We start from the raw sequence: 21519 nt of genomic DNA on the forward strand, positions 1-21519 counted from the left end.
AACTATTATTCAATAGACACAATTAGCATAATCTATGCAATACTGGAAAACTTCTTTTGTTATTTGAAGAAATTCCATGGCTTGCATAGTATTTTCTATGATATTTTCCAAGTTTGGGGCAACATGATCTTTTTGTGGAATCTACAGCAAAAAAAATAAAACCCAAAGTTTTCAAACAATTTCATTAAGGCAGCTTATCAGTTTTACTTTTTCCAGGTGCCTTGGGGTATTCCTGCTATTATCATTTGCATCAAGCTTAAAACTAATGCAATCTAAATACAATTAGGAGTGGGGGATGGGAAAAAGAAAAATTCCAAATCAGGGTGGATCCGAGTGGTGCTGGAGGGAAGAGCATTGTGATGCAACTTTGATAGCAGCAAGGGAGGAAATGAAACCTGATTGCAAGCCAGGTTTGAGCAGAACATTAATATAAGAGAAATCAACATTATCCTGGACACTTCAAGGGAGAAACAGATGCCACCTCCTCCTCTCTCTGCCAATGGAAAAGAAAAAAAAATACTTTGTGCTTCTCAAAACAATTGGTGGGAACCACATACAATGCAAGGATTGATAAATGTGCTCGGGAGCCACTATTCAAACTCAGGAACTTTTTATATGGGCGGAACTTTTTATATGGGCGTAAACATTAGATTTTTGTCATATATTTAATTTTCATTTGAGGTAACTCATATGTATCAATATATGTGTGTATGAATGTCACTGTCATTGTCACTGTCATCCCGTTGCTCACTGATTTGCTCAAGTGGGCACCACCAGTAATGTCTCTATTTGTGAGACTTGTTGTTACTATTTTTGGCATATCAAATATGCTACGGTAGTTTGCCAGGCTCAGCCTTGCAGGTGGGGTAGCTTGCCGGGCTCTCTGAGAGGGATGGAGGAATGGAACCTGGGTCGTCCACATGCAAGGCAAACGCCCTACTCGCTGTGCTATCGCTCCAGTCCGTGTATGAATGTATGCACACAAATGCATATATTACACACACAATTTTTGCATTCGTTTGGTGTAACTGTTAAAAAAAAATGCATGCTTTTCAGTCTGAGTAGTGAAGAGTTAAGACCTAAGCAAATTCTCCCACAGGACACTCATCGTACCCCCATCCTCAGTTCTCCCAGGCCCTACATACATTCACTCTTAACTATTCTTAAAGATTTGGCTAATGACTGCTTGTGTAATCGGTTCTACCACCATTCTCTTCTCAGTTCTTGTTAGCTCCTTTGTACTCCCACAGAGGACTTACCCCAGTCAGCCCAAGGCAGAGGCTATGAGCAAGGAGAAAAGGGGTCCAGTGAGTCTTTGTAGCAATGTGGTTATCACTGCTCTCTAACTGTTTGCCACAAATAGCATCATTCTTTCCTGTGCTTCACTTCTCATAGGACAGCACTTTTGTTGCAAAGAAGACCACTTTAAGTAGCAAGGGAATGTCTTAAACCATTCTGTTGCTTTTAACTTAATGGGAAGCCCACAAGTTTGGGCATAAAATAAAGGAATCCTGAGAATGCAGAAAAGAAAGTCAAAATTTGCCTTTAAGATTTTTTTTTTAACTATTAAGAAAATAAGTGTGGACATCAATCAGCTGTCTATAACATATGGAAAAATAATGTGAATGTATAAATGTAATGTGAGGATTGTCTCCTGAATATCTAAGTATATATACATATAATAATTATATGTTTGTGAATTTTTATCTGTGAAAGGAAAGTGTTTTCATTCAAAATCTGGTGGAATGAAAGAAGATGTAAACTATTCCCTCCTAATCTGCCTCTGAATAGTGAGTATAGTTAGAATATCATTAGAATATAACTGAAATGTGTCCCGGAAACCTCAGAGCAATTGAAATGAGCCTTAAATTAAGTTCCGCTCCATCACCAGATCCCTCTCTCCATCACCCCCTCCTCAAATCACAGAAGTGACATGCCGAACCCTTGTGTTGCAGATAGCAGTATAATCAAATAGACTGTGGACAGAGTTAACGTTTGGAATCAAAGTCTGGCTTCATGTTCACAGATCGAGCTGCTGCTGGAGAAGGAGCCCTGAGCAAACCTCGCAAGATTCTCCGTTTTGGCACATCTTTGACCAGTTAGGCAGACCCAGATTTTGCCCAGGCTCTGCAATTCTTCATTCCTCTGAGGGAATTGTTTGCCTCTTCCACAGTCCTCCTCCTCCACTCTGGGTCTGACACTGCCCATTGACCACGTTTATTTTTCTGCCTTTTGGCACTAGGAGTTTGTCGGTTATAGGATAAAAGTGGAATTCTCTGCTGTCTGCAGGGTTATCCCGAGGGACTAGAGCATGAAACCCAAACTTATATATAAAATCATATCCTGTTTGCAAACATCATATTCCCTTTGCTTCTCACTAATCTGGTCCCATAAACCCCAGCACAGCTTGAGAGCCCATTCCTCATCCAAACAAATGCCATAAGCTCCTTTATACTTTTACTACCATGTCAAAAAATAATATTGCCTGCCAATAGTGATGTGATTGGAGTTGCCTCCTCCGAGCCATAAAAGAAGTGCAGAGTCTGTTATCAATTTCTCTAAGTGTATCAGGGGAATTATGGGTCGATTCAGTTCCAAGTTATAAATGACAACTCAAAAGCCGCAGAAGCGTTTGAAGCTGGGAGCTGATGACGACATTATCATAAAAGCCTGCTCGTCCTTGCTTTTGTGGGTTTTTTCTTTTTTCTTTTCTTATTTTTTTTTTTTTTTTGCGGCCTATCAAGTGAAGAGGGAAAAATAAGGCTGAGAAATGACTTCAAGATTTCTTCACACAGCAGCAGGTCAGATGGCCAGGAAAATGATCGCTATTTTTAGTAATATACCCTGAGGAGTGAGGACTAAAGTGGTCCTGCACTTGCTTTTGTTTCCAGAGTCTCTCAATTATCTTTGTCACTGTACAATGACCAAGTCTTGGGATTTTGTAAAATGCTCTCTGCATTTGGTGCATTTTCTTGCAGTGTAATCATACAGTAATCAAGCATGAGTCATGCCATAGTAACCAAGCAATGAGAACCAAACACAAAAGGAACTCAGAAAGTTCGTGATTGTCGAGAGCACATAAGGATAATGCAATTACTGAGAGCATATCTTAAAGCATCTTCAATTCCAGAGGCCCACTGAACTACTTCAACACCACAATAGCATTATTACACGCAGCTTCAGGGACAAATGGAATAATAAGGAGGGATTTTTTTATTTCAATATGTCCCCGGGAGTTTTCTCAAAAGTCAATCAAACCATTAGTCCTCAGCAGGAATACATTCAAGGTAACTAGCAGGTATTTGGAAAAAGGTATGCTAAGTAATAGGCTTTTAATAATTGGAAGCTTAAGGTATTTCATAATTTAAGCAATGATTTCACATTTGATAAATGGAACCAGAAGAGAATCTCAGTATAACAGAAGTTCAGTGGTTTCCAACATCTCTAAGGTTCCACATTATCTGCAAGTTTAGTTACCCCAAGTTCAGACTAAGTATTTTATATACAATCACTGTATCCAGATCATAATGATGTTAAAAACTGAGATTGGTACAAGTCCTGTGGTCCTAAGGTTTTCCTTAGAACTTGTATCAAAACCAAAGATTTGGAGCTAGAGAGGTAGTGGAGGGTGTAAGACACTTGGCTTGCATACAACAATCCTGGTTCAATCTCCTGTACCTCTGTACAGATGGTATCATCTGTACTCTGAGCACCACAAAGAATGATCCTTATGAACAGAGCCAAGAGAAAGTCCTGAGTACAGAGGTTATGGCAAACAAACAAAAAGCAATGAGTGGCAAGATGGTTCTTGCTTATCTAAAAAAAAAAAAAACTTGATTTTTTGGGGAGAAATAAGAAGAATAAAACTAGTTCTTAAATCTCATCCTTAAACAAAAAGGATGAGATTTTGTGAGTCAATGCATGTATGTGCCACACACATACACACACACAGACATACACACTTACACACACACACACACAAACTCTTGTATTGTAGGCACTATATAAGGCTATATGTAAGAAAACATATAGGCACTATTATAGGCTATATGTAAGAAAACATATAGCCAATTTGATAAACTTGCCTATCTCCAGTCTTCTCTAGCACTAATAGACTTCATTTAACCAATCTTCTTTCTCATGGCTTTGCTGACTCAATCTGGATTTACCTCCATCTTTGTTGCCCTCAAAGTCAATATGTGAAGACATTATCAAGAAGTTACTGTATTACATCCACTGTTTTTTACATTGCTATAACTAAGCCATTAGGCTAGAGGCAGTAGTTGCTAGTCATTCCTGGGCAAATTTCTGAGCATTTCCTTTTTTTTTTTTTTTTGCTTTTGCTTTTTGGGTCACACCCAGCAATGCACGGGGTGGGGGGGGGTTACTTCTGGCTTTGCACTCAGGAATTACTCCTGGAGGTACTCCTGGCGGTGCTCAGGGGACCATAAGGGGTGCTGGGAATCGAACCGGGGTCGGCTGTATGCAAGGCAAATGCCCTACCGGCTGTGCTATTGCTCCAGCCCCTGAGCATTTCTTTACTAAAGTCTGACTACAGAAAATCTTACCTGTGGATTTAGAGTAGCTGAGTAGTGATGCGGATTTAGAGTAGCTGAGTAGTATGCATTCAAAAGATAGTGAGTTATAGGCATAGTTTAGGTCAGAATTAGCTGTGAATCCTAGGGAGCATTTTAATTTCAGCTCTGGATTAAAAATTAAATAAAAGTAAATGAGTAAGAATTGACTAGCAACCACCAGTCTTTGAATGAAGTTGACTTATTTCCTGTTACCACACTCATCAAGCAGTCATTAGTTCTGTTTTTGCAGGTAACCAGCCACATTCTAAAAGCAGAAACTTAGACTATTAGGAAAGAAGTGAAAAAGCATATGAACCCAATCTAAAAAGCCAGTTTATCCTCTGCTTTCTAAAATGATTTTGCAACTTCTCAATTCATAAGAGTTTTCTGAAAATGAGCAATGTTTATTGTGGGGTGATAACTATTCTCTTTAGGAGTTCAGGGATGCTGTTTGCCAAGGCGTCGAAAATCAGATGGGCTAGACAAGTAATGTCATTTGGAGAGGACCACTGGACTAGAGCCATTACTGACTGGATTCCACAAGACATCAAAAGAAAACCTGGATGCCCACCTACGAGATGGTCAAACATCTCCATCAAGACTCTGATCGAACAGTTTGAGGATCTTCGTGTTCCTGGAGTGAGCAGATGCCATTGTGCTTTCACTAGCACGGGACAAGGACAAATGGAGATATTATTGGCGCCCACTCGAGCAAATCCATGAGCATCAGGATGACAAGTGACACAAGTGACAAGGAGGTCAAAAAGTGAAGTTCACTCTTGGGCTGACACAAAGATACCACAAACCAACAGCCACACTGCTGCCGCCGCTGCGTTGCTAAACACTAGGGGTTGCCATTAAAGATGCAAACTATAACAAGTCCTAATACAATTTTCTAGAACTCTGCATGTACTTGTATTCTAACTTCCTTAGCCATTCACTCTTGTTGTATGACTTAAAGAAGACTCACCCTTTTCTGAGTCTTCAGTTTCTTATCTGTTAAATGATATTAACACATCATTATTTTATGAAACCAGTAAGAATCCTGGCTTACAGTAAGATGGTAAACTGTAAAATCATAACAAACATTGGTTTTATTTGCCCTTTTTACTTCCAGAAAGGCAAAGATAAAGATTGTCCTTGTTAAATCTAGCTCCATGAAAATGATGGCATTAGCTGAAAATACATGACATTTCCCTAAATAAAATCTGCATACAGGAAAATATTCCCTAAAACATTGCAGCATTAGTCTTACAAGCTAGACCTAGAATTATGTTGTTCTAACATGGCTCAGCACTTAGTTCTCCAAGATGATAGCTTGTTACCTGTTAAGGGTTAACTTTAAATAGATTGCAGGTTATAGGGTATGTTCTAATCATCCACAAAAATGTAGGCATTTTTCTTCATATGTTGCTATATTCAAACAAATTTGTCCTTGAAATGTGGTATAAATATCCTGGGTCAAAAAGGCTTTGTTAATTATTGAAGACAAAAATGGCCCCAGGGGGTTCTCAAACAAAATCTCCCACAATAGTAAGCACATTGTGAAGTTTATGCCATTTCATCAATGATATAATATATATGCATATTCAATCCTAGTCTACTGAAAATTGAAATCTACTGATAAACTATTAAAATCTCTAGTATTACCTTTTTACCTCAGCTAAATCAAATTCTAACAGAGCCAGCTTCATGAATATACAATTTGTGCATTCTTATAGAATGTTACAATAAGAAAGTCCTTGCAAATCATTTAATTTGCAGTTGTCACTATCTGAAAATTTTTAATAATTCTTGAAAAAAGAAATCTGCAATTTCATTTAGCAGAGAGCCCTACAAATTTTGTAGTCAGTATTAATGTCTAGCATAATATTTATTTAAAACAGCCCTAAACTTATGTTTAAGAATAGAGAGATGAAAGGAAATATTTTTGATTGCATACATTTTAAGCAAGAGATATTTTAAGAAATAAAATTAAATTCATGTTACTTAAAGGCAGTAAACAAACTCATACTTACCCCAAGTCCACCACAAGGTAATGAAGAAAAAATTTTTTGAGAGGCATCACCTATACAGAAAAAGGCATGAAAAAATACGTAAATTAGGAATATAATTTTATAACAATTGTTTATTAACATATGATGATATCTTCCATTTTAAATGTAACTAAAAGGTGCCTGTCAAGATGGCAGGCTGGGGGTGGTGCGGGGGAGGGAGGAGAGGCATCCTGGGAACACTGGTGGAGGGAAGTTAACACTGGTGGTGGATGTGTGATGGAATACTGTATGTCAAAAATCCAACTAGAATAACTTTGTAACTCATGATGCTTAATAAAATGAAAAAAATTAAAACAAATTTTAAAAAGGTAACTGATCACATTTATATACATAAAAACAAAATAAGGAGCGATAGCACAGCGGTTGGGCTTTCGCCTTTCACGCAGCCGACCCGAGTTTGATTCCTCAACTCCTCTAGGAGAGCCCGGCAAGCTACCCGTGCGTATTGGATATGCCAAAAGCAGTAACAATAAGTCTCTCAATGAGAGACAGTTACTGGTGCCCGCTCGAACAAATCGATGAGCAACGGATGACAGTGACATCAAATTAAAGTGAATATAAACATTATTGCATAAGCTGTCTACTGATTCACGTAAAGAACACATACCTATGTCATTTGATTCATTGAATATTTTTAATGGTCCTATTGATCATATGTTAAAAGTTTAACTTATAACCATATTAATATATTACCTATTTACTTAGTGTATCCTTCTAATGTGCTGTTTTTTAGTCACAACTATATGAAATGCTCCATCACTTTACATTTTCCAAATATTGAAACATCTATTCAAATATTTATTTCTTCTTTTTTGTTTTTTGTTTTGGGGAAACACTCAGCAGTGATTAGGAGTTACTTGTTGCTCTACACTCAGGAATTTCTCCTGGTGAGGATTTGGGAAACCATATGGGATGCCAGGGGCCAAACACTGGTCAAACATGAGCAAGGCAAACACCTTACCCACTGTAATATGTCTCCAGCCCCCAAATATATATTTACTCTTAACAACATCTTCACATATGTAGCTAAGAACAAGTACATCAGAAGTCTCTCCAATATTTAAAATATTTTAAAACAAATCAGGAACAGGATAAAACATTTATATTTCTATTTGGATATTTAATTAATATGAATATAAATAGATAATTTTAAAGTATATTTTATCAAAATCATACTCATGTCTGTTCCTTAGAATGTATGTTTCATGGGATATTTAGCAACCATCTTGTATAATCTCAATTCTGTTCCTACATTATCTCTTACATAAATAGAACACAGAAGTAACTACTCCTACACATCTCAGATTAAAATATGACTTAGAGATTTAATGAAAGGAAAGAGCAGTGAGAATTACTACAGCATAGTCAAAGGATTTATAAATGACTCAGGTCACTCAGGAGATGAGTGGTGTAACCAAGCACAAACCTTCTTATTACCTACTCCAACTCATTTGTTCCGTTGATGATGAATAAAATAATTGATTATAAAAATTAAAAACAGGTTTGTGCTAGAATTCACATGACACATCAATAAAGATCTAAATAGATTTTACTGTCACTGAAGACAGTTTATTTTGAAAACAATGAATCGCGTGACTTGATTTGCAAGTGTAATCACTAACAGATGTAAAATGATAAAGAAAAATGCAACTGAAAATTTTTGAAAATCTCTCCCTATAAAAATATCTTCTTAGACAAAAAATACTAAGAAGTAAAAAAGAAAAGGAAAATATTAAAACTAGAATACTGATACTACAAAAAAAATTTTGACCCAAAATATGGGTATATTTTAGGAAGATTTAGAGTATACTTAAGTAATTTCTCTTAGAAAAGATATTTCTACATCTCTGAATATTTTCCAAGGAGGCATTTAGAAGGAACATGTGACAGTAAGATACAGATGCATATTTTAATGTCTAAACTTTTTTTCCATAGTCAATTAAAAAGAATAAATACAATATTTGGACATAATAAAACAACTTTAAATAACAAAAATTAATAAACTCTTAAAGAATAGGAAAATAAATTATATGCTGCCTAAGGAAATTTTATTTAATGATTTTCACAGCACAAATAATGAATAATTTTAATTCTATTGTATGTAAAAAATAATAGAACTAAATAGACTTAATTTTTTATAATGTTGTGTTGCCTTATCTATGGACTGAAATCTGCATAGCTATTTCACTGTACCACTGTATCATCCCATTGCTCCTCAATTTGCTCAAGCAGTCACCAGTAACAAGTCTCTCCGTTGTGAGACTTGTTACTGTTTTTGGCATAGTGAATATGCCAAGGGTAGCTTGCCAGGCTCTTCCATGTGGGGCATAGATATAAGGTAATAAAAACTCTTAGCAAGATCAAGAGGAATACTAATATGAAGAAAATTTTGCATCAGAAAGACTTGGAGAACTTGCTATTACAGTTTCACTTTACAGTTTATTTAAAGAGATAAATATTGCCCATCTTCAAGCCTAATTATTTTATATACTATCAATGTCTCTTAGGTTACAAAGATCTATATCTCTGATCATAATGAAAACTTATTTAAATTAGCAATTTTAAATATAGAATATAGTAATAAATTAATATCAAGTCAACTCAGAAAATTTATAATTTTTTTTAATCAATCTGCATTTCCACTGGCACAAACCTACATCTCTTGGGGGAGAGATTTGGAGAGACAGAGAATGGAATAAAAGTGAAAGAAGGGGATTAGAGAGGGTAAAAATCTATACTGATGGTTACGAATTTGGCTCTACCTAAAAAATTTGGTTTTATAACAATGGTTTTACATTCATACAAGTTTCATTAATTGGGTCTTTTAGGCTAAAGTAAATGAGCCACAAGAACTTAAATTTTATTTTAAAAATATGAAAATTTAAATTTAAAAAGAATAAAATTAGTACTTGAATTTTAAGTTGAATTAAATTTCTGTATTCATGAGAGAAGAAAGTAGTACAGAAAAGTAATGAAAAAGAAATGTAGTGCTTTTCTTGTTAGATTTAGCAGAATGAAGAATGTCTGATTATATTTACTCACATAACCTGTGCCCAGCTGGAGCGATAGTGCAGTGGGTAGGGCGTTCATCTTTCACGAGGTAGACTCAGGTTTGACTCCTCCTCCCTATCAGAGAGCCCGGCAAGCTGCCAAGTGTATCTCGCCCACATGGCAGAGCCTGGCAAGCTACCCGTGGTGTATTCGATATGCCAAAAGCAGTAACAAGTCTCGCAAAGGAGACATTACTGGTGCCTGCTCAAGCAAGTTGATGAGCAATGGATGACAGTGACAGTGACTGTGAACCTGTGCCCAATATTGGAGTGTACTCATAGAAATTCACAGGTGTATCTAAATCAAATTCTAAAACTCATTAACTCTAAGAGGATTACACCACATTCGATACTCAAACTAATGAAATAGTTGACCAACTTATTTGTATGAAAACAATAAATTACTGGCACCTGCTCTCGACCAACCAGGGTTCAATTCCTCTGCCCCTCTCTGAGAGCCTGGCAAGCTACCAAGAGTATCTCGCCTGCACGGCAAAGCCTGGTAAGCTACCTGTGGCCAGCGTATCTGATATGCTAAAAACAGTAAAAACAAGTCTCACTATGGAGACGTTAATGGTGCCTGCTGAAGCAAATCGATGAGCAAGGGAATGACAGTGATACAGAGATACAGTGATAACTAACTCTGCATATATACATAAAAATGAGTCTTGTTCCAATTATCAAATATACACAGTAATGGATTTTTAAATAACACTTTTAAATGATACAGATGCAAAATTTTGGTTTGGTGCTGGTGAAGGTGCCATCCCCAGTCTTACTCAGCTCTTACTCCTGGCTCTATGCTCAGGGATCACTACTAGTAGAGCTTGGGGGATTGTATGTGCCAGGGATAAATGCTGGGCCAGATATGTGGAAGGCAAGGATTATCTCTCTGGCTCAAATGTTGTATCTTTAAGCATATCAATATTGCTCAAAATATTTATTTTTATAAATGGCATTACTATAATTTATGGATAAAACAATTCAAAATTGTCCTTCCAAGTGTATTTGATGTCTTTTGCAAATGTCTTTTCTCTTAAATGTAGAATAACTGTTGTTTTGAAGCACCTCTCAAAATTCTGTATGCTTTCCCAGTTAAAACCAAACTACCTGGTTCTATGCCAAGATTGATTTATAGTTTGAGATCATAGTGAAAAAAACAAAACACAGGCCACATTTTCTATTTGCTTTCTTTTAATTACATAAAAAAAATCAAAATAGTAGAGCTTCTTATATTTCAATGTGTGAGTATTATCACTTCTAAAACCCATGACAGCTAATGTCTAATTCAATTTTGGAGAAAACTGAATGAGATTATTAATTCATGATAAAATATGGGTACTACTATATAGTATTCACTACAAAAGAAATACTTTATGTGAGTCAAAGGGAGAAGGACAGACATAGAATGATTGGACTCATTTATAGGATAGTAAAAGGCATAGTGTGGGACTAATATCAAAGGACTATGGAAACAAGGGGCAGGAGGAGTGGTGCATGGTAGGAAACCTGCCATAAGAGACAACTAGGATAGAGAAGGGACCACAAAGCCAAAGATAGTCGGAAATGATCCCTTGGGGCAAGAAATGAATGTTGCAAAAAACACGATAAACTTTCAGTACTTTCAGTACCTATATTGCAAACCATAATGCTGAGATAGGGAGAGAGAGAGAGAGAGAGAGAGAGAGAGAGAGAGAGAGAGAGAGAGAGAGAGAGAGAGAGAGAGAGTGAGAGGAGAGAGGGAGGGAGGGAGAAACAGGAGGGAGGAAGGAGGGAAGGAAGGAAGGAAGGAAGGAAGGAAGGAAGGAAGGAAGGAAGGAAGGAAGGAAGGAAGGAAGGAAGGAAGGAAGGAGGGAAGGAGGGAAGGAGGGAAGGAGGGAAGGAGGGAAGGAAGGAAGAAAGGAAGGAAGGAAGGAAGGAAGGAAGGAAGAAAGGAAGGAAGGAAAGAAGGAAGGAAGGAAGGAAGGAAGGAAGGAACGAAGGAACGAAGGAGGGAAGGAGGGAAGGAGGGAAGGAGGGAAGGAGGGAAGGAAGGAGGGAAGGAGGGAAGGAGAGAGAAAGAAAGAAAGAAAGAAAGAAAGAAAGAAAGAAAGAAAGAAAGAAAGAAAGAAAGAAAGAAAGAAAGAAAGAAAGAAAGAAAGAAAGAAAGAAAGAAAGAAAGAAAGAAAGAAAGAGGGGTTTGGAGTGATAGCACAGCGGGTAGGGCGTTTGCCTTGCACTCGGCCAACCCAGGTTCGATCCCCGGCATCCCATATGGTCCCCCAAGCACTGCCAGAAGTAATTCCTGAGTGCAAAGCCAGGAGTAACCCCTGAGCATCGCTGGGTGTGACCCAAAAAGCAAAAAAGAAAGAAAAGAAAGAAAGAAAGAAAGAAAGAAAGAAAGAAAGAAAGAAAGAAAGAAAGAAAGAAAGAAAGAAAGAAAGAAAGAAAGAAAGAAAGAAAGAAAGAAAGAAAGAAAGAAAGAAAGAAAGAAAGAAAGAAAGAAAGAAAATAATAAAGAGCCTTCCATAGATGTAGGCTACAGGGATTATTGTGGGAGGGAAACTGGGGACATTGGACATTGGTGGTAGGAAACATACACTGGTGAAGGGACAGGTGATGGAACATTGTATGGCTGAAACCCAACCATGAACAACTCTGTAACAGTGTATCTCATGGTGATTCAGTTGTTTTAAAAAGTACTTGATGTAAAGTATCTGTGCATGCAAACACAGATGTCTCAACAGAAAAGAATACAGAGGTTTCGATTGATTCACTTTTGTATTAATATATACTTTTGTTCCTAGTATATAAGCTGCATTCCATTCTCAAATTTCAACAATCTGTTTCTTACAAATTGAGAAAACTTGATATGCTATCCTTTGTATTATTTTCCCCCAAAACTACCACTACATACCCTGCACACATACACACACACACACACACACACACACACACACACACACACACATACTCATGGGTCTTTACTTCATACAAACTACCCATTTACTTAGAAATGGATGTCATTCATTTTTATAAAGGAAGATTGTGGGGATCAAAAAGACTATAGCAGGTAAGACATTTGCCTTGCTTGCTGCTGACCCAGGTTCAGTCCCGGTGCCCTGTATATTTCTCACCAAGACTATCAGGACTGATCAGTAAACAGAGTCAAAGGTGAGTCCTGAGCACCACCAGGTGAGGCCCCCAAACCAAAAATAAATAAATAAATAAACACAAATGTCCTATTGTGAAGACAATTGTGCACAATTGTGAATTTCCCCTTACAAGTTTTCTAAGATACCTCCCTACTATATTTTTCATCTTTTTTTAACTTGTTTAGGATTCTTTAACATAAAGGCATTTAGAAATAATCAAGAATTAGTTAAGAGTCCAATAAGTTGGAGCAGAAATAATAATAGGTTTATAAAGGAAAAGGGAAAAGACCTCAAATGCCTTTTCTAGTCACAATACTAAAAACATGACACTTTTGGCATATATTCTTGCTCTGGCTTCATAATAAACTTAATACAACTTTTTCTATTAAAATAAGCTTTTATGAAAAAACATTTTTCAAAACTATCTTTTTGTCTAATGAAGTTTATACAAAACTGAAATATAAACGTTATTTTAAAATATAAAGGCAAAACTTTGAAAATCACACATCAACTAAAATTAGTTTATTAACATTCAGTCATCTACTTTGAAATTTTATCAGTAAAACACGCAATAATATATTACACTAAGATGCAAAATGTGATTTTACTATAAAGTGTAGCATTTTAGCTATATTTGGAAGGGAATTCACTTTAATTTTTACCATGCCCTTTCTCTATTAAAAATATTCTTATAAAGAATGGAACAACATAAAGCAAATGGGGAAGGTGAAAAATTTACATAACATTATTTTTTTCTTTCAGTGGAAAACTGTGAGCAAACTGAACAGTACTTTTACTCCTATAAGCTAAAACAGCAAACCAATTTTATTAAATCAATTTAAATGTAAATATCATAGATCATGCACTATTTTCCTAATGTAAAATTTTTTACATTGTTCTCTCTCATAAATTACTCATTCCACAGAGTGTTGTAATTTGGAACAACTGGTTTTGGGTCATGTGTTTTGCCAAGTGTTTTCAACTGTTACTTGCATTGACTACTGATAATGCAGGCATGTTTTATTTTCAGTAGAATGGAGACCTGTACACACCTAGGAGCGTCCGGGGATCCTGCTTCTGTCCATCCAGGGCATTGGTGCCATACAACAGTGAGTGATGTTCAGAATGAACAAGCTGTATTTCCTCCAGGCTGGCTTTTCGACCTTGAATTCGCTGAAAGAAAATAGCATATACCTACAGTACTTCACTGATAACATTTTGAAGAAAATAAGATGCCATGTCACATTTCAGATTAATAATAGGCTGAGTTTCATCACATAAGGAATGTGGCAGAAATTTGATTAGGAAAATGCCATACCACTACATAGCAATGATTGTTGCAATGTTCACCCCTGAAGGATTGTTTTAAAACTAACTGGGCAATTGACTTAGAGCATGTTCTTTTAAAAAAAGAAATGTGCAACAGAAATTTATGGTCAAGTCCTCTGTAAAAACATTGGCTTAAAAACTAGCCAAGGTACTGCATTGCTGAGAAGAAAATTTATTCAAATATTATTTTACATGTACCTGAAGAAGCTATTAAAACAAATCTTTCTGCTTCTTGAAGAAATCCATATAAATACATGTTAACATATTTGCTTAAATGCCAATCATTAATCACTTCATGTGTGTGTTCCTCACAGTAACATTACTTAGACCAACAATATTCAAAGTGTATCCTGTGATTCCTAAGTATAGAGCCACAAAGAATCCCTAAGCACAATCAGGTGTGGCTCAAACTCCCCACCCCCAAAATATGTCCTAAATACCAGTAATAGCAACTATTAGGGAATGGCCTATGAAGAGATCTATAGAAAAATTTAAGGTGTTATAACTGTTATAATTTTTAATAAACTATACTCTGTATTCATTGAATTGAATAAAATCTACATGTAACATATTTTACACTTGCAGCATGTCATTTTAACATATTTTATAGAAACATTAGCCTGCCAAATTCTACCACTTGATTGTTCCTGGGATTGACCAATGAGATGCAGTCAGGGGAATGAGACCCTAAAATCTCAAGGCTGGGACGAATGTAGGTGTTACTGAGACCACTCAAGTAAATCAACAATCAACAGGATGATGATGATGGCAATGATGATATATATACCGTATTCAGAGCTTACTCCTGGCTGCACTCAGAGATCATACCTAGCAAGACTCAGGGAATTGTATGTGGTCCTAGGGATCCTATCCAGGTTGGCTGCCTGCAAGTTCTATCAAATTTTCCTTGAGAGTATCTCGCCTGCACGGCAGAGCCTGGCAAGCTACCCATGCTGTATTCGATATGCCAAAAACAATAACAACAAGTCTCACAATGGAGATGTTACTGGTGCCTGCTCAAGCAAATCGATGATCAATGGGATGACAGTGATACAGTGATTAGCCTGTGACAAACCAGAAATTAAACACAATAACTTGTTTAATTTTAAAGGCATCATTGGAGATATCTACACTCACTCCCTATTTTTACACACATGTTAGGCAGAGAGTTTCATTTTAACTAACAAAGTGGTCCTTTACACAGACAAAAATTGTACATAAACATGAACCTCAGTCATGGTGGGGTTACTAAAGCTGGTGGGGGGAAATGGAGATCTCGGAGACAGTGATGGAGGAAAACAGATATAAAGATGAAAGGAAACACACTCATGTGGGGGCTGTGGTATTGGAATATTGCATTCATGATACTTAATATTGGTAATAGTATAAAACATTAAATCATATTGACTACACTTTTTAAAAAAGCAAGCACTTCAGTCAATAAAGAAAAGGTTCTTCAGGACACATCTCTCAGAACTGTGCAACAATAAGTCCAATGTTGGTGTATGAAGATAAGTAGTCTCAACTTTGAAAATTGATGTGTTTCCTAAAATTACTCAAGAAGTACTAATGTTTCACTTAAAATGTGTCCCAACAACGTATGTATATGGTAATATATACAGAACTACAATGAAATTCATAGAGCATCTATTCAAAAAATCCTGTCCTTTTGAATACCTAGTGATGTAGTTAGTAGTTGAAAACAGAATCATCAGTTGACAACATTGTCTCAGGATGAGACCCATTCCACTTTCAGCCTCCTTAGTTTAATAAGTTGATGCCAAAGTGTACCACTAGTGACTCACTCTTGAATGTGGTCTAATTCACAGATTGCTGCATTGATTTCAGAGAACTAAGGTAATGCAGTTGTTGTGTCAGGTTGCTGTTGAGGTTATTGAAGAGCCGAACAAAAAATTCCTTCCACACACTGACACTTTTTAGAATCATGTTGGATAGAGAGCAGAGTTGTGCTTGTCACTAAAAAATAAATCATCATGTCACAGTGATAGAGGGATGAGTGGAGACCAGAGAGGTGACAGGAAGGTGATGGAAATGATGCAAAACAGAAACTTATTGACACTGTGGCATAATATGTATAAACGAAGCAGAATTTTCTCTCATACCACTGCAATTCTCTATTTTTGATATTAATTCAACATACTATACATTGTCTAACCCAATGTAAATTTTTGGAAAAAATATGTTTTAGAAAAAGTATTCCCAGGCAGTTATGATAAGAGTATGGATGCCATTAAAGACAAGTTCAAAAGCAAGAATGATAATCTGATAAACCATTATTCTGATCAATAAAAGAACCTGTTGTTTACCTAAGATACTTGTTAATAAACATTGAATTTTATATTGTTTCTGGAAAATCATAACGACAAAAGAAAAGAATAACAAGTCAGAAAATTAGTAAGATAATGTCTAAACCTATATGAAAGGAAATTATTTTTGACTCCTAAGATTTCAGTCGGCATAAAATCCCCTAAGATATATTGTGTCAAATCTACAGTCTGAGTCTTCTAAAATTGAAATGATCCAAGCACTGTAAACCAGACTGTTGCAATCAGCCCTAGTCTGGAAAAGTAATGAATATCAAGAAACAACAGAGCTTCCAGCTTTCATTTCTATGAAATCCACACCCACTAACATCATATATAGTGTATATATAAACAATATCTTAAAACAATATTAGGTCCACAGCTAACAGCCAGACATATACTACAGTTACTTTCAGAAAGCTTCATTTGACCTTCCCCTTTCTCCAGTTCTATGATGTTTTCAGTTACAAATGGAATCTTTCCTTGTATACATTAATACCATTAACATATACCTTTGTATTCATACTAGTCATATATATTTAAAGATCCATACTTATCTCATACTTATATACATCTCATATACATCCCATACTTATCTCAAATATTTTCTCATTTTTAAAAATACCACTAACATTATGGTTGAATTCTTAAGCATATACTTGAAAAATAATCTGCTAACAAGAATCAATTACAGACATTCTTTCAAGTGGTGATAAATTATAAGACACCTGCTAGATCTCAGTCATCCTCTTGAGTAATAATGGTCAACTAATAGTAAGGGGAAAGAATCTGGCCCAGTCTGTCTATCATTTACTTATCTTAAGAGTATTATTTTACTTTATACTCTCCCTTTAACTAGTAAAATGTAAATAATAAGTATTCACCTTAAAATCTTTTCCCCATTTCTGACACCCAGGAAGCAGTTAATAAGTCTTATTTATTTTTAGTTTTAAAATTTCTTTAAGTAAGTAGACTGCACAAAGAATATACTTATAGTAGACTAACCACCATCACAAATATGGCTGCTGAGAATAAGAGCAGTGCTCTTACTTTACAGAAAAAGAATGGTGAACACTAATTCGTATGTAAAATGTTTCCACCTGAAGAAAGGATCTGGAGAAAGCATGTTTTGAGATTTATTTCTCACTGGGGCCCTACTAAGAGAATTTGGTGCATGACTAAGCTAAAAATTCTGAAATGGTAACAGCCTTCCTTCTTTTTCTTACATAGGATTTCCAGAAGGGCTCCATTTTGCTTCACTTTTATCAGATGTCTTAAGCGATCACATTTCACTATTTTCTCACAGACTGAAGTTGCTAATAAATTTCATTTTGAAGCATTATCACTGGCAATTTGCTGTTACTTATTTATGCTTAAATATATATCATTTTTAAATTTAATTCTTTCTCAATCGTTCTATATCCTGTGTACCTTTGATACTCTCATTTCTCTTTCATGAGGCTCAAAGGTCAGCTGCATAATGAGTCACAAAATAGAGTAAAGTGCTCAGATAACTATAATTTGGAAAGACACTGATTTCCGTTCTCAAAGAAGCTTGGTCTGTGTGATGTCTATCTAACATTATTCTGATATTTTGACTAAGAGATTTGGAAAATTCTGAATTTATTGAGTCATTCAATGTTTATAAGGAATGACATTCATCTAGGGAGTGCTCACTGATGATCCAAACATTTAATTTACCCAAAATAATTTACCCATATAGGCCTTGAAAAGGGAAGTTATTGCTCTTCTTTCCCTTATTCCATAAAGAAACCACATTGTAGACTATGCTCATTACTGCATGACCATTCTTAGCAGTAGCCAGCACTCAAGAAATGACAGTAAGAATGGCCAAATGTACTCCATGTCCCTTTGCTGTGTGAAGAACCTGAGGAAAACAATTGTACTCAGTTCAAAGCTCCAAGAAGCCTACATTTGAGTTTGAAGTTAAAGTAGGTTGTTTAAAATGACCACATCATTGAGTCTCACAACACACCATGGTTCTTTCCTAAAGAAATAGTCTTTCTGAAACAAAGCCCCTTAATGCAGCCTGATTATAGATGGAATGTACAGAACATGATCTACAAAGTCATACTGTGACAGGATAAACTGCAGCCTACCCACACCCACCCACACACAGAGCACACACACGGTATAGATTCATTTCATTTTTTTTTTTCTGCCAAGGAGCAGGGTAAAAAGGAAACAGTTCTATTCCTTCCCCTCCTGTGTTCAAAGCCTGGATTGAGGCCAGTGTCCTAATCAGTTCTCATTGGCCCTGGAGGAATCAGAACCTTTTGTAAAATATAATAAAGGGCATAAAATCATGATAAAATGCATGAAAAAGCAGTGCCTTTGGTTAGGGAACTAGAAATAATTTAGCAGAACAGATGGATTGCATTGGTTTGGTATTATTGAGGACATGAAAGGGCTCATTTTGTGGCAGTTCCAAACTAAGAGAAAATGTCCAACTTATACTTGACAAGTCAAAGTACCTGCCTAGCCGGGGGAAACCCCATTTTCTTTAATCATTTTTAACGTGGTGACATCTCAGGCATGAATTTTCACTGAAATGCCTCATTTTCTGAGACTATTTCATCCAGTGTCCTCACATAGAGCAATGTGCTAGCAGTTTTTTTTTCCACAAAAATTCACATGGTTACATACTTACAGAATTAAAGAAAAGAATCTTAAAAGACTTAGGAGTGTCAGAATTACCCTCTGTTACTAAGTATATACTTATTATTTGATAAATCTCCGCATGGCTTATTCATTCCTCTTGATAGACTTTCCTCTCTTAAATATAAAAATCTGGTCTCATTTCCCATGCCTGGGCATACCCATGGGAGTTTTCAAATGCTACAACCAAATGAGTTCTTTTAAGTTTACATAAAAGATAGTTTTTACCCTTTCTTCTTCTATATATCCCTCATCCTCTAGTAATATGTTCTCAAGAGGTTTTTTCTTTTTTTTTTTTTAAAAAAAAAAGAAATGTGAATTAAAGAAAGGCCAACTAAGTATCAGGCTTTTGGCCACTTCTGTTCGTCAAATGAGTTAAATGAAAGAAAATGAACTGTCAGTCAGGAGCCCTGAGTTCTGTGTTCAAACTTCCATTTGTCTCTACACCATTGGTGCAGGATTCTGCTTTGTGTTAATTAAGCCACATGCAAGTGTGAGCCACCATGGTACGTGCTGGAATCCGAATTGTTAACCTGCCTCTAGGCAGCAATGGGGAAACTGCCTTTGCTCTTTTTGCTTCATCTACAAACATAAGAATTTTCAACTAAAATACTCTGAACTCTTTTTTAAATTTTTAAAAAGATTCTTAAAAAGATTTTTTAAAAAAGATTAGAAATCTTTTTTTTTTTTTTTTTGCTTTTAAGGTCACACCTAGCAATGCACAGGGGTCACTCATGCACTCAGGAATCACCATATGGTGATGCTGGGATTTGAACCCGGGTCAGTCTCGTGTAAGGCAAACGCCCTACCCACTGTGCTATCACTCCAGCCCCTAGAATTGGGCTGGAGCGGGTAGGATGTTTGCCTTGCACATGGCCCATCCTGGTTCTATCCCTCTATCCTTCTCGGAGAGCCTGGCAAGCTAACGAGAGTTTCCCTCCCGCATAGCAGAGCCTGGCAAGCTACTGTGGCGTTTTTGATATGCCAAAAACAGTAACAACTAGTCTCATAATGGAGACGTTACTGGTGCCCGCTCTAGCAAATCGATGAACAACGGAATGACAGTGCTACAGTGCTAAAGATTCAATATTTTTAAAAAAAGAAAGAAACTTATAGAAAATAAAATTTCAAGAAAGTATTCTTTCGCTGAACATGATACATTTAACTTAAACAAATACAATAATTGTAACAATAAATTAGGGGAGGAACAGAAGAGATCCTACTATAGGAATTTTTGAAAGATATTAGCTATTTTTAAAACATGTTTCCTATATGCTTCATTGTAACTAAAAATATGAATCCTTTGAATTCATGTTCATAGACCATGACAACTTCAAAATCCCAAACATTTCCCCCAATTCAGACAAGCTCATTGATGACATTTCTGACTGTTCTATCATTCCAGCTCCCCCCCCAATTTTTTTTTAAATAAATAAGTAAATATTCCTGTGTTTTAGAGGTACAGTGTTACCTACCACACCATGCCTCCCAACAACAACCTCATTCCACCGTAGTCCTTTAATTTCTCCTCCTACTACCATCCACATCGTTCACTCATCTGTAGTCAGTCAGAAATGTCATCAACCCAAGTTCGAATTCCAGCATCCCATATGGTCCTCAGAGCACTGCCAAGGGTAATTCCTGAGCGCAGAGCCAGGAGTAACCCCTGTGCATCACCGGCTGTGCCCTCAAAAAGCAAAAAAAAAAAAAATATTAAGGAATCATGATTCATCAAGTTATTGACAGTTGATAATATTCCAACACTGATTCCTCCACCAGCGTTCCCACAGCCTGTGCCCACACTCCTCCTGGTCACCTTGACAGGCACACTACAAATGTCCAGTGATTTGCAGCTCAGATCTCCTGGGTTCAGTGTTAAGTCTGTGCTTTGGATATCTAGCTATCTACCACATCACCAGTATAACTAAGACTTGGATCCCTGTGCACCCATTATTTCCTTTTCTCTTCTTTCTTCCTCCCTTGATATCTTTCTTTCTCTGTCCTCTCTAAACTCTGTACTCAAAGGTGATCTAGGCATTCTCCCTTTACTACAACACATTTTCTCATCCACAAATAAGTGAGATCACTCTGCTTAAACTTAGAAACATTTATACTCTTGTAAAGTAATGCTATCTTAGCTTATTTTTTTTTCTTTTTTAAAATAATGATTAGTACAGAGAAAGTTGGGAAGTAAAAAAATGTAAAGGTCTATCTGGTCTTAAAAATGATAAGTTCCTTCCAACTGTGTGTACATTACTGCTTTAATTCAATAATACAATTAAAAAATATTTCAGGACATAGAGCACTTCAGAAAAGCAGCAATTTCCATTCAATAATAAATGTCTAAGTGGTAGCAAACAGATGTGCTG

At 36.3% G+C, this 21519-nt stretch overlaps 1 protein-coding gene across 2 annotated transcripts in view; it reads right to left on the reverse strand.

Moving 5' to 3' along the window:
- The window catches only part of HDAC9 (histone deacetylase 9), a 1006394-nt gene that overhangs the window by 253246 nt on the left and 731629 nt on the right, over positions 1 to 21519 (reverse strand). For both annotated transcript variants that reach the window (XM_055131803.1, XM_004602237.2), the window contains 2 exons: positions 13871 to 13991; positions 6596 to 6645 (listed from right to left, as the gene is read on the reverse strand). In XM_055131803.1, coding sequence (XP_054987778.1) covers positions 6596 to 6645; positions 13871 to 13991 — 171 coding nt within the window. The remainder of the gene's footprint in view (positions 1 to 6595; positions 6646 to 13870; positions 13992 to 21519) is intronic.

The sequence above is a fragment of the Sorex araneus genome, chromosome 1, assembly GCF_027595985.1.
Source record: "Sorex araneus isolate mSorAra2 chromosome 1, mSorAra2.pri, whole genome shotgun sequence".
NCBI lineage: Eukaryota > Metazoa > Chordata > Mammalia > Eulipotyphla > Soricidae > Sorex > Sorex araneus.